This window comes from Pseudovirgaria hyperparasitica (assembly GCF_010093815.1).
Source record: "Pseudovirgaria hyperparasitica strain CBS 121739 unplaced genomic scaffold EJ05scaffold_30, whole genome shotgun sequence".
Taxonomy (NCBI): domain Eukaryota; kingdom Fungi; phylum Ascomycota; class Dothideomycetes; order Acrospermales; family Acrospermaceae; genus Pseudovirgaria; species Pseudovirgaria hyperparasitica.
The window spans coordinates 143,948-156,185 of NW_022985578.1; the positions used below are offsets into that span (position 1 = coordinate 143,948).

The window sequence follows — 12,238 nt, forward strand, 5'->3', positions numbered from 1 at the left end:
AATACTAGTAATTAAATTCATAAGACTAAAGCTAGTAACTAAAGATATAGTACTAAAGTTTCTAGCGAGCTATTTATTAACGCTATTAGAGAGGATAATAGTACCTAGTATATATATTAAGTAGATCTTATCTAGTTAATTATAGATCTATAAAAGATAGATCTAATAGTTTTAAAGTTATATAAAATATAGTAAGATAAGTTATTATAGACTAAAGTAGACTATAAGTAGATCTTTATAGATAGCTTACTCTACTATAATAGAAAGTACTATATACTAATAGATAATATATAATTTACTATAGTTAGCTAATACTATAACGCTAACCTAGTAGAACATTTTAGATATATATATACCCTAAGCTTAATTTATTAGTACTATTTTTAGAAAGATATACCTAAGTATATTAAAGAATAGATAGCTACTTATCTAATTTATTAAAGAATAAAGGCACCTAGATATAAGCTATATAGAAATTTATAGCCTCTACTAGTCCCTTACTTTATATAGAAAGATATTACTATAGATTTTATAGTTAACTTATCTCTAAGTAAGATACTTAGAATAAGTTATAATTTAATTCTTATTATTATAGATAGACTTATAAAGATATCTAGGTATATTCCTATATAGAAGATAATTATATTAAAAGAACTAGTATAAGTATTCTAGAGGCTAGGTGGCGTAGTAGTAGTATACTACGTTACTAGAAGCGTTTATCATCTAACGTCGTGGGTTCAAATCCTATAACAGCCACCTTTTTACACACTAGTTTTCGTATACTCTATTAAAAAGTATACGGGGCTAAGCGAGCACGTGACGTAAAGGTTATCGTTATATAACTACTTAGTTCTAAGCGACTATTAGGTAATATAAAAATGACTATACCATTATTACATAATAAGAATTATCTAATATAGCTACCTACTAAGCTACCTTAAGTAGTAGAGTGACGCCTAGAGCGGCTAGACCCATAACTAGCTTAGCTCGAATCATAGAATTTTCACTATATACCGGGGCCTTATCTACCCTAATCCGGCTTAGCTCGCGCTTACTCCGGCTCGGTAACCACGAAATAGACGGTAATACCTAATTAAGTATCCCGTCTATCTATAGACGATTATATAGCCCCGAAGAATAATTTCCGAATTCGGCCTAGCTAGGGTTAGTACTAAGGCATGGACCTATTAGATATACACCCCCTCCGGTATTAGTTATCTTAATTAATAACTACTACCTAGCGCAAAGCTATATTCCTATAGATAGGAAAAAACACGGTAATATAGGAATAAAAAACTAGGCCTAGCCTAGCGACCTACCTAATTATAAGAAAGGTAATACCTACTATAGTTAGTTAGGGCGTTATTAAGAGCCGGTACTAATATAATAATAAAAGCCTAATATAAGGATAAGAAGTAAGTTTATCACCTAATAGAATTCGAGGACTTAGACTAGGCTAGGTTAGGTTAGTAATAGGGTCTAGTTAGGGAGCCAATCATAGGAGGTTTTCTTATATATATAGTAGCTAATACTAGAGGAGGCCTAAGCCTATGGAGCATATATATAGCTATATATATAGTTCTTCCTAGTTAAACACTAATATTATTATAAGTATTCTAGAATAAGGTTATTAAGGTCTATAGTATACTAAAAAGAATTATTATAGACTAAGGGAGTATATTCACGTCTAAATTCTAGATGTTATTCTATGAAATAGCCGGTATAAATAGAAATATATTAATAGTATTCTATCTATAAATAGATAGTTAGATAGAGTAATAGAATTAAATACTTAAGGTCTACCTTTATATATTCTATAATTTTAAATAAGATAACTAGACCTCTCTACTAAGTATTATAATAATAATAATAATAATATTATATAACTAGGTAGAGTAGTACTCTATAGGCCTATGCCTCCTCTAGTCTAAGCTACTATATAAGAAGAAACCCTATAGGGAAAAACTTCCTTATATCTATAACTATATCTCGTTAAACCTCTATTTCGTCTTAAGTATATAGCTATAGAGTACGCCTATTAGCCTATAGTCTATATTACCGTTATTTCGCCCTTAGGTAGCACGTATAGGTGCGGAGGTTATTAGCTAAGGGCTACCCTTAACTAATAATCGGGGTTCTCCCGGGGTTCTTCCGGTATATATCGGGTTACTACCGGCGTATACCGGGTCTCTTCCGGTATATATTTCTAGGTCTACTAGTACTAGAGGAGTAGTAGATATATAAGTATCTATCGGGAGACGTCCTTAGGGTACTTATTAAGCTATCGTGTAATATCTAAAGTCTTTATAACGTGGATAAGCTATTACTATTATATATAGAGGTTAGAGTATATAGCTAGATAGTGGCGTATTATACCTCTCCGGCCGCACGCCTTATACTATAGAGAGTTATTAGGAACGCCTCTCTTATAGATATAGTATAGAAGTCCTATAGCGCCCGTTTAGGCTTGGATAAGTATAGATACTTAGGCTTTCGTTAGCCCTTTATATATCTATTTACTTAGTTCCTTCTATAGCCCTTAAATCTACTCTAGGTATCTATTCTACTAGGAGGTCTAGTAGGTATAGAGTACCTCTTTCTACTTATCTTAAGTCTATAACTATATATTTTTTACGAGTTCTTAAAGGCTCTACCGGTCTAGGAGAGCGTCCGGGTTATCTCGGACTTCTTATACTACTTAGCTAGAGTTAGTTTCTATTAAGCATCTATACTATATTTAATTCCGGTCTATATATAGGAGTATACGGTAATATATACTAATTTATATATATAGCACGGCGAAAGTATATTCTACATTTTCTATACGTTCCTATACTTATTATTTAGTAAAGTATACCACCCTCTATGTCTAGTAGAAGTTATATATACTTATAATATCTATCTCGTGTCGTAGTAGTACCGTGTTAGTAGCTTTATATACGCCTAATATAAGACGGAGTATATAGTTCTATATAGATTCGAGCTTTATTCGCCTAGTCTATATAAGGGCCGTATACTAGTACTTATATCCATACGTAAAGGCGGGTCGTGCTATAGATATATATAGCTAGCGTGCCTTATCCCGGGCGGTTCCCTACGTAGAGGCTATAATCTATTATATAGCGGCTTCTACCTAGAGGGCCCTAGAGACGGTATATACTACTTATGGTCCCCATTTAAGCTTACTATCTAGTATAACTCCGAGCGCGCGTATACTTTATACTAGTAGTTCGTTAAACGCGTTAATTCGGGGACGTCGTTCGCCTTCCCTAGTTACCTATTTCCCTTAACGGTTAATAAAGTATATAAGCTAGTATTTCTCCGGGGCGAACTTTACTCTATAGTATTTTACCTACTAGAGGTACCTCTTATAGTTCTATTCTAGTTATCTATACGTTCGGTTAGTATTATTATTAATAGCTAGAAGGTATATATTATCGGCGTATCTAACTACCTCTATATACTTTATTCCTTAAAGAAGGTCTACTATAAAGAAGAGGAATAGGATCGGAGAGATAGTACTCCCTTATAGGATGCCGTATACCATCTCTTTATATTCGCTCTAGTACCTAGAGATATATATCTAAGTTATTCTTCCTATAAGGAATAACTATATAAAGCGTATAATCTATTCTAGTATTCGTCTTATCCGGAGGTTATAAATAAGTCTTATATAGTTTACCTTATTAAACGCTCCGGCTATATCGAGGGAGAGGAGCGATACTACCCGTCTCTATTTCTATATAGCCTAGACGACTTTAATAATATATTAGATAGCTATTATTAGGGAGCTATCTACCTTTACCTTCTAGTTTAGAGGGAGGAGATTATATTTCTATACCGCGGTGCTTATCTTCTTCGCTACCGTGGCCTTTAGTATCTTACCTAGGTAGAAGAGAAGGGCGATTAGTCTCTATCCCTTTAGGGAGTTAGAGCTCTTTTCTAGTTTTAGGAGTATAATAGTATAGGCGACTTAGAAGTACTAGGGGTGGTATCCCTACGTGACGTATACTTAGAATATATAAGTAATAAGCGGTAGGGTCACTTTTATAGTACTTTTTAGGCATTAATTTAGAATTCCATCTAGTCTAGGTGCTTTATCATTTAGAAGTATCTTAATAATATTAAGTATGTCCTCCTCTATAACTTCTTCGGGGATATCTACCGCGTATAGATATTCGGCGCCGTGAACGTCTAATAGGTCTACTAGTTCCGGGAGAGAGAACATAGCCTCCCATAGAGCCTTAGTTTTCTTAAGGCTCGTGGAGTATATTCTCCCCTAATATATTAGGGGAGGTATAAGTAGTAGAGGTGTCGGAGTATCTACGCCCTTAGCCTATTTCGCTATACGCTATAGCCCTATTACGTATCGTGTCTATTAGCTAGTAATTATATACTACTATTTACGCCTTTTATTATAGAGGACTTTATTACGTTATCGTATTACTTCCTTCTATTCTTTCTACGACTTAGGTATTCTTATATAGTATACGCGTGTATATAGCCTTCGGGCGTCTTATCTACTTTCCTATACTTAAGGAATCCCCTTTACTTCCGGGGGCCGGTATATTCGGTATAGTATATGTTTATTTCTCGCCTTCTAGTATATTTATAGGAGTATCTATACGGCCTGGTCTATAGCTAGGTCGTTAGATATATCGACTATAGAGGGATCTAGGATCGCCGATTCTAGGTCCTTTAGGTACTTTTCCTAGTTAGTATCCTTCTATATCTATCGTCCCTATTATTTATTTAGGGTATATATATTTATTATGGTTTCTATATATTTATAGTCGGAATCCGTCTATACCTAGCTTAGGCGGTAGTATTAGATCCGGTAACTAATATACTCCGTGGCGAAGGTAAGGTTAAGCGTAGACCCGTCTTCGTTCTATTTATATTTTTTCTATATAACTTATTCTATAGGTGTGAGTAGGTATAGAAAGTCGTGGTAGTAGGTACGTAGTTCCCTTACTCTAAGTTCTTCCCTAACTATGGCTAGGCCTCCCTACTATTAGTAGTAGAGGTTAAAGTCTCCTAGGAGGATGTATTACTCTAGTTCCGTGGTACCCTTAAGCATCTCGTCTAGTATAAGTATACGTTATTAGTTATATATGTTATATATATATAGAGGGCCTATATCTATTTATAGGTGTAGTGTTATTCTAAGGTTATCGCGCTTAGTATACGACTATAATAAGAGTAGTATAGACCTATAAATATAGAAGAGGACTCGTCTTTCTAGTCCTAGAGGGTATATAGTATAGTATCTAGGGTATATGGTTGGTTTACTCGTCTAGTAGTATTTATAGGGTTCCTAGATGGCGAGTATTATGGCCCCGGTCTCTTCGAGGAGCGTCGCCTAGTTCTCTCTTTTATATTATACGTTTACCTATATAATTCGGAGTATATTCTAGTCCCTTATTAGGTACTAGGGAGTATATATACCTATATACTTATTCCTTAGAGGCGCGACTATCCTCACGCGGTAGTAGCTTTAACTATGCCTTTTAGTCGTCCTATTGTCTTTAGAATAGTCTACTATCCTATCTAACTACCTTCTAGAGGGGAGGTTAGAGGTATTATAAAGGAAGGGCCCGTGGTAGGTATTATATTCTATAACTATCTCGCGTCTCTCGCTTTTATCGTATAAATGTATTCTATAACCTATTTGCGTTTTATATACGTTATCGACCACGACGGGTATTTCCTATCATAGTTTAAATACTATGCTATATCCCTGTTTCTTAGTCTATCTCCTAGTGGTTCATGAGGGTACTCCTAGATAGTATAGTCCCCACGGTACTATCCGCACTTAGTCTTCTATAAGTACCTTTATATAGTATATCTATACCCTTAATAGTTAAAGCACTATATTATTACCTATGCCCTATTCTATGGCTCGGCTATAAGGAGCTCTCCTTCTACTAGGAATCCCTTCTATATAATATATTATACGAGGGCGGGGTCTTAGAGCTCTATAATTATAGTAGAGTGTTTTTTCGCCGTCGTCTTAATCGCCTATAGGTTCTTCTACTATACTTTCACGATCTTAATCCCTAGGTATTTTCGCGTGTTAGATTATTCTATACGCGTAATATCCTCCGTACTAATAGCCTATCCCTATATAGGTACTACGTATACTATAATCGGGTATATAGCTACCCTAATAGACGCGCTAGGGAAGATACTACCTATCACGTTCGGATCTCGCGAGATGTTTTACTATATAGTATTCGTTATAGTAGTAAGTACTATCCTACCTAGCGTAACTTTAGTAGCTACGACGCTCGACTACATTCCTTTCTATTCGTTAATCTTATTTATAATTTCCTTTAGGGATGCCTATTAGACCTACACTAGCGTGTTCTTATCCTAGATTATAACATGTATACTATATACTCTATCTATAGTTCTAGTAGTCCTTAGTATGGTAGCTCCGGGTGTTACTATAATCTAAGCCCACGTGTTAGGGCGCTTACCTTAGAATAGCTCTTCCTAGATTCTCCATAGGCTGGCTTCTATTTAGTTAAGCCTACTACTAGATTCCTCTCGTGGTAACTTCCTTTCTTCCTCCGTGATTCCTCTTAGGTTCCGGATAAGATCCCGGAATATATAAAGGAGGGTCTTCTTTCTCTCCTTAGCGTCCCTCTCTATATATATTATCTAATATTTAATTTTATCTAGGAGGGTCTCCCCTCTCGGGGTCCCCTTAGTCTAGATTATCTATAGTACTTCGTACCCTTAGTTAGTTCCTATATTTTAGATAGGTGTCTAGCTATCTATATTAATATCGCTATATGGCCGTTTCTACTATACTAGTAGGGGTATATCCGGCGTCTACCGGGGTATTACGATGTCTAAGGCCGCCATGGTTATTAGTTAAGGGTAGCCCTTAACTAATAAAAGGGGGTCGGCGTGTTAGCGTTTATTAGATATAGTCTATACTCGTGTTATCGAAGAGTCTTCGAGCGTATATATATAGTATCTCTATATATCGGTATTGTCGCGTATTATATACTATACGTACGCATGTGTGTCGGAGGTTATTATACTCGGTATACTCTATTATTTAATATATATAAATCGCTATTTTACCCCGAATTGACTAGTTTAGTCCGTTAGGGTATAAGAAGTTTTTTTTAGAGGAAATATAATACTAATCCTACTAAGTATTATAGAATTTATATATAATAATAGTTATTATAGTATAATAGATATTATACCCTTTTAGATAAACCTAGAATATAGTCTAAGAATAGGTTTTAAATCTTATATAGTCTAGTTTAACTAAATAATAGATATTAATATCTATATATAGAAACTAGTAATTAAAATCTTTAAAACTATATATAACTATTACGTAATAATCTAGTAAGTAAATAAGTTATATATAAAGTACTATAATAGATTAGTTTAAGATTAAATATATAAGAAGAGAGATAAAGTCCTTCTTAATATCTATAATATATAAATATTATAAGTAAATAAAAAGCTTAATTATAAAATACCTAGTCTCTTCTAAATTAAATATTATATTAGTATAAGAGTCTATAAGCTTAACCTAGAAAATAATATAAAAGTCTATAATATATTCTATATCTTATTACTCGAAAGGTTTTAATCTAATATATATAATTATATAAATATATAGTTATATTCTATTATACTCTAAGATAGACTAGATATATATAAAGTAGACTATATTATCAATTATAGACTTAATAAGAATAGTATCTAGAAGTATTAAATCTATTAGAAGAACTATACTAAGAATAAGAATATCTAGAAACCTATAGTATATATCTTAAGTACCGTAATATCTATATATAAATAGAGGTTATAGAATAATATATTACTACTATAAACCTAGTACTATTAGAGCTATTATAAAAAGAAGAAGAATACTATAGAGAATAAAGTATTAAATTATAAATCTTAAATATATACTAGGAAAACTCTATAAAATAGCCCTATAATTTAAGTAATATATAGCTACTAAACACAAAGAAAATATAAATAACTATTATAGATATATAATATAATATATTATAATAGAATAATATAGAAAAGTCTAGAATAGACTAATATAGACTATTATATATAAGAAAAATATAGAACTAAGAATCTAAAAAGGTACCCTACTATAGAATTAAACTTATAATATATAATATAAAAAGTTAGAGTATCTAAACTAATAACTACTAGACTACTAGTTTAGATACTCTAATATAATTTAGAGAGATAAACTAATTTATATATAATATCTATACTTTAGTAACTAAAAGAAAATTAGAATCTAGAATTTAATAGTTATAGAATAAATAAGAGTATATATAATATTATTAAGTTAAGAATAAAATTACTAGAAAACTAGTAGATAGATATTTAAATAGTCTTAAAAGAACTAAAATAGATAGAAGCTAGATAAATAGAGCTAGTATATACCCTATAGAAACCCTAGTATATAAAGCTATAGAGCTACTTCTCTATCTTATTCTTACTTTTAAAGTATAATAAATAAACTAGCTAAGTAATAAAGTAGCGGAGGTCTAAGATCTTATTCTCTAGAGTAACTATATACTTAGTTAGAGTCTAGTAAGATAATAACTAAGTACTAGAGTAGAGTAACTAGGCCTAAAGTTAGCTAATATAGTCTAGAATAATCTAGAATAAAATATATACCTTCTTATAAGGTAACTTAGAAGAAGAAATAGTAGATCTCTTATAAGATCTATTAGTAGTATAAGATAGATAGAAGAAGATACTATAAATCTCTTCTATAGTCTTAGTAGCTAAAACTAACTCTCTAGAATAGATAGTCTAAGTACTAGAAATCTTATAGTAACTAAAAATTATAAGATAAGGTTAAGAGTAATTAATAGTTTCTAAACTTATACTTTAATAATCTCTAGAAAGAGCTTATATTACTCTCTAAACTCTCTATATATAGAGACTAGATAACTACTAGAACTACTAAGAGTCTTATAGATATAAAGATTATTATATATATCTTATATATAAATAGAAATCTAAAAATATATTAGTATAGATAACTTTAGATTACTCTAGACTAAAATAGTCTAATAGACTAATCTAAAGATAAACTTTACTAAGAATAGTATAGTAGTAGTAGTAGATAGATAGTTTAAAGATTAGATATATAGATCTATTATAATTAGTAGAGTAATAGCTAATACTAGAGTTAGAGTAGAAGAGGTATTTAGAGCTAGTTATATAAGTCTTAATATACTTATAGTATATTAAACTATAGTTTACTATTTTTCTTATAGTATAAACTATAACTATATTTAGTATCTTTAGTAATCTAGGTCTTATTATTAGTAGAGCTAGATTTAAAATAAATACTAAGGTTCTAAAAGAATCTAGAGTAACTAAGCTAGTCTATATTAGACTAAAAAGAGAAATAGTATTTAGACTTAGATAGTAAGGGTATAAACTCTTAATTATTATCTATAATAAGATTCTCTTTATTCTCTATAGAAGATAGAGTAGATAGATAGTATAAGAAAGTATAAATAGAGTTTATAGCTACTTCTTCTATAATACTAGTACTAGAATTATCTAGATTAGAGTAACTAATAGCTACCTTAGTAGTAATAGTAGTAGTAGTCTTAGCTATCTTCTTCTCTAACTTAGAGTATATCTTTATACTACTATAATAAGTAGACTTTTTAGCTAGTATAGCTAGAGTAGAGATAATCTCTTTAGAGTAAGTCTTATAAGAGAAGAAGATAGACTTAGAAATAGAACTAGTATTAGATATCTATATATATATATATATATATTAGCTAAAGATCTAAGAAAGAAATATTTATCTAGCCTTAAGAGCGATTAGAAAAGCTAGATTAGTAACTATAATAATATAAATAGATTATATAGAACTAGCTCTAATAAGAATAGACTACTCTAGATCTAAATAGATCTAAACTAAGAAAAATAGTATATAAATTAATAACTTATCTTAAGAGTAAGATAGATATACTAAAGAAGAAAATTTAGAATAAGAGAACTAAATATAAGCTTAGATAATATAGTAGTTATATAATCTATAGAGCTATCTCTAAGGTAGTAGCTAGAAAGTAAAAGATAAGTATATATATAAGTTAATAAAAGTAAACTAGAGTTTTAAGTTTACTAATATAAAGACTAATAATATTATTATATAGATTTAATTAGAGGTGTATATATATATAATACTTATAGAATTATAGATTTATATATAGTTAAATACTTTAGAGTAAAGTATAAAAAGAAGAAGAATATTATTAGGGCTAATACTAGAATAGACTTAACTAGACTACTATAGTCTAGTACGGTCCCGTAATAGATGGAACTAGAATTAAGTTAGCTAGATTAAGCGAGACTACTATATAAGTAGACTATATATACTTAATTTCTACTCTTTAGAAATTAATCTTATTATAAGAGTAGACTATTCTTTTAAATATATTTCTAAATCCTTCTATAATCTATTAGACTACTATTCTACGTCTATAATTCTTATAATAGATAAGCTAGTATATAGAATATTAATAAACTAGCTACTAGATATAGAAGTAGTAGGTAGTATATAGCTATCTATAGTTTAACTTATTATTATACCTCTACTAGTAGTACTTATATATCTTAAACTCTAGTCTACCAAGTTCGAGAATACTATTATTAAGAATAGTTATTTTAGACTTAAGAGATTTAAATATTTCTATAATATTAATACTTTCTATTCTATTCTATTCTATAAGAAGCTAATTTTCTAACCTCTTATTATACTTCTAGATAAGAAATATAATACTATTAAGTATCTTCTATATATCTATAACTAGCTTAGATATATTAGAGATATAAAAGTAATAGACCTCTAATACCTCTATAGGGTATAGTAGCTAGGTATACTTAGTAAACTATATATAATACTTATTATCTACTTTAAGGGCTCTAATATTATCTCTTAAGTTAAATACTTTCTTAAGTCTTATTACTAGATTTATATAGAATATACTAACTAATATCTTATTTTTTCTAGCTATATTCTAATAATACTTAAAATAGACTCTATAAGGGGTAGCTCTATTAACTATCTATTCTTTCTATTTTACTAGTAGGGCTATATCTTTAACTACTATAAAGTTCTTCTTTAAGAATACTATAGCTTTAAATATCTTTATTACTAAGGGTATATACTTATAATACTTAGAACCTTCTTCCTCCTCTTCTTCTACTACTATAATAAATTACTAGCTACGACTATAGAAGGATACGTAGACTCTAGTACGAGTAGTATAAGGGATAGTATAATACGTAGAAGGGGTACTTATAATACTATAGGTAGCCTTAGGTAATAATCTAAGGCTAAGATAGGCATCTATAGAGAGAGCTAATTATAGAAACTTAGAATAGATATTCTAAGTAGCCTACTAAGTAATTAGAAATAGAATACTAATATTCTAAGTAACGTACTAGATACTTAGAATAAGCATTCTAATTAAAGGACCTTAGTAGAACTATATAGACCCTTTAAACCTAACCTCTAGAGATAGTTCTATAGTAATTAATTTCAACTTATACTAATATAATTACTACTTTACTTATCTACTAGCTAGTTACTATTTATACTCTATTAATACTTACTATAAATCTACTTATACTCTTCCGAGCCTTCTAAGTATCTTTATCTTTAGAAAAGCCGGGATACTCTATATAATAGACTACTTTAGAGATAAGCTATATCCTTACTAGAGAAGGTTTATTATAACTACTACTAGAGTTATCTTAGACTATAAGACTCTAGTAATTAATAACTACTATAAGTATATTTTTAGTAGATATTAAGGGTCTACTAATAAGATATATCTATAAGTAGACTATACTAGAGAAGTTATAATAGATACTAAGGAAGTCTAAGTATAAGTAGATAGTAAATATATCTCTATAGTAGATAGATAGTATATTTCTAATCTAGGGGGCATGTCTTAAGGGGGTAATTTTTATGAAAAGGGCAGGTATAAATAGATATATAATATTCCTTATATAAGGAATATATATCTAAATAGAGTTATATAATAGAATCTAGCCATAATAGACTATTATATAATAAACGGATCGGCGGAGTATAGCTTAAAGATAATAAGAATATAGTATAATTCTTAAAGTAAAGACTAGATGGAGAGAGAACTAAATACATAGAGAGACCGTTCCTTATATATTCCTCCTTATA

The 12,238-nt window shown here is 30.1% G+C and overlaps 1 protein-coding gene across 1 annotated transcript; it reads right to left on the reverse strand.

Moving 5' to 3' along the window:
* Positions 1-12,011: 12,011 nt before the first annotated feature.
* EJ05DRAFT_480986 (uncharacterized protein) lies at positions 12,012-12,238 on the reverse strand (the record flags this gene model as incomplete). The annotated part of the gene is made up of 1 exon (XM_033744974.1): positions 12,012-12,238. A coding segment is annotated over one exon (162 nt), but the record flags the coding sequence as incomplete, so codon positions are not given.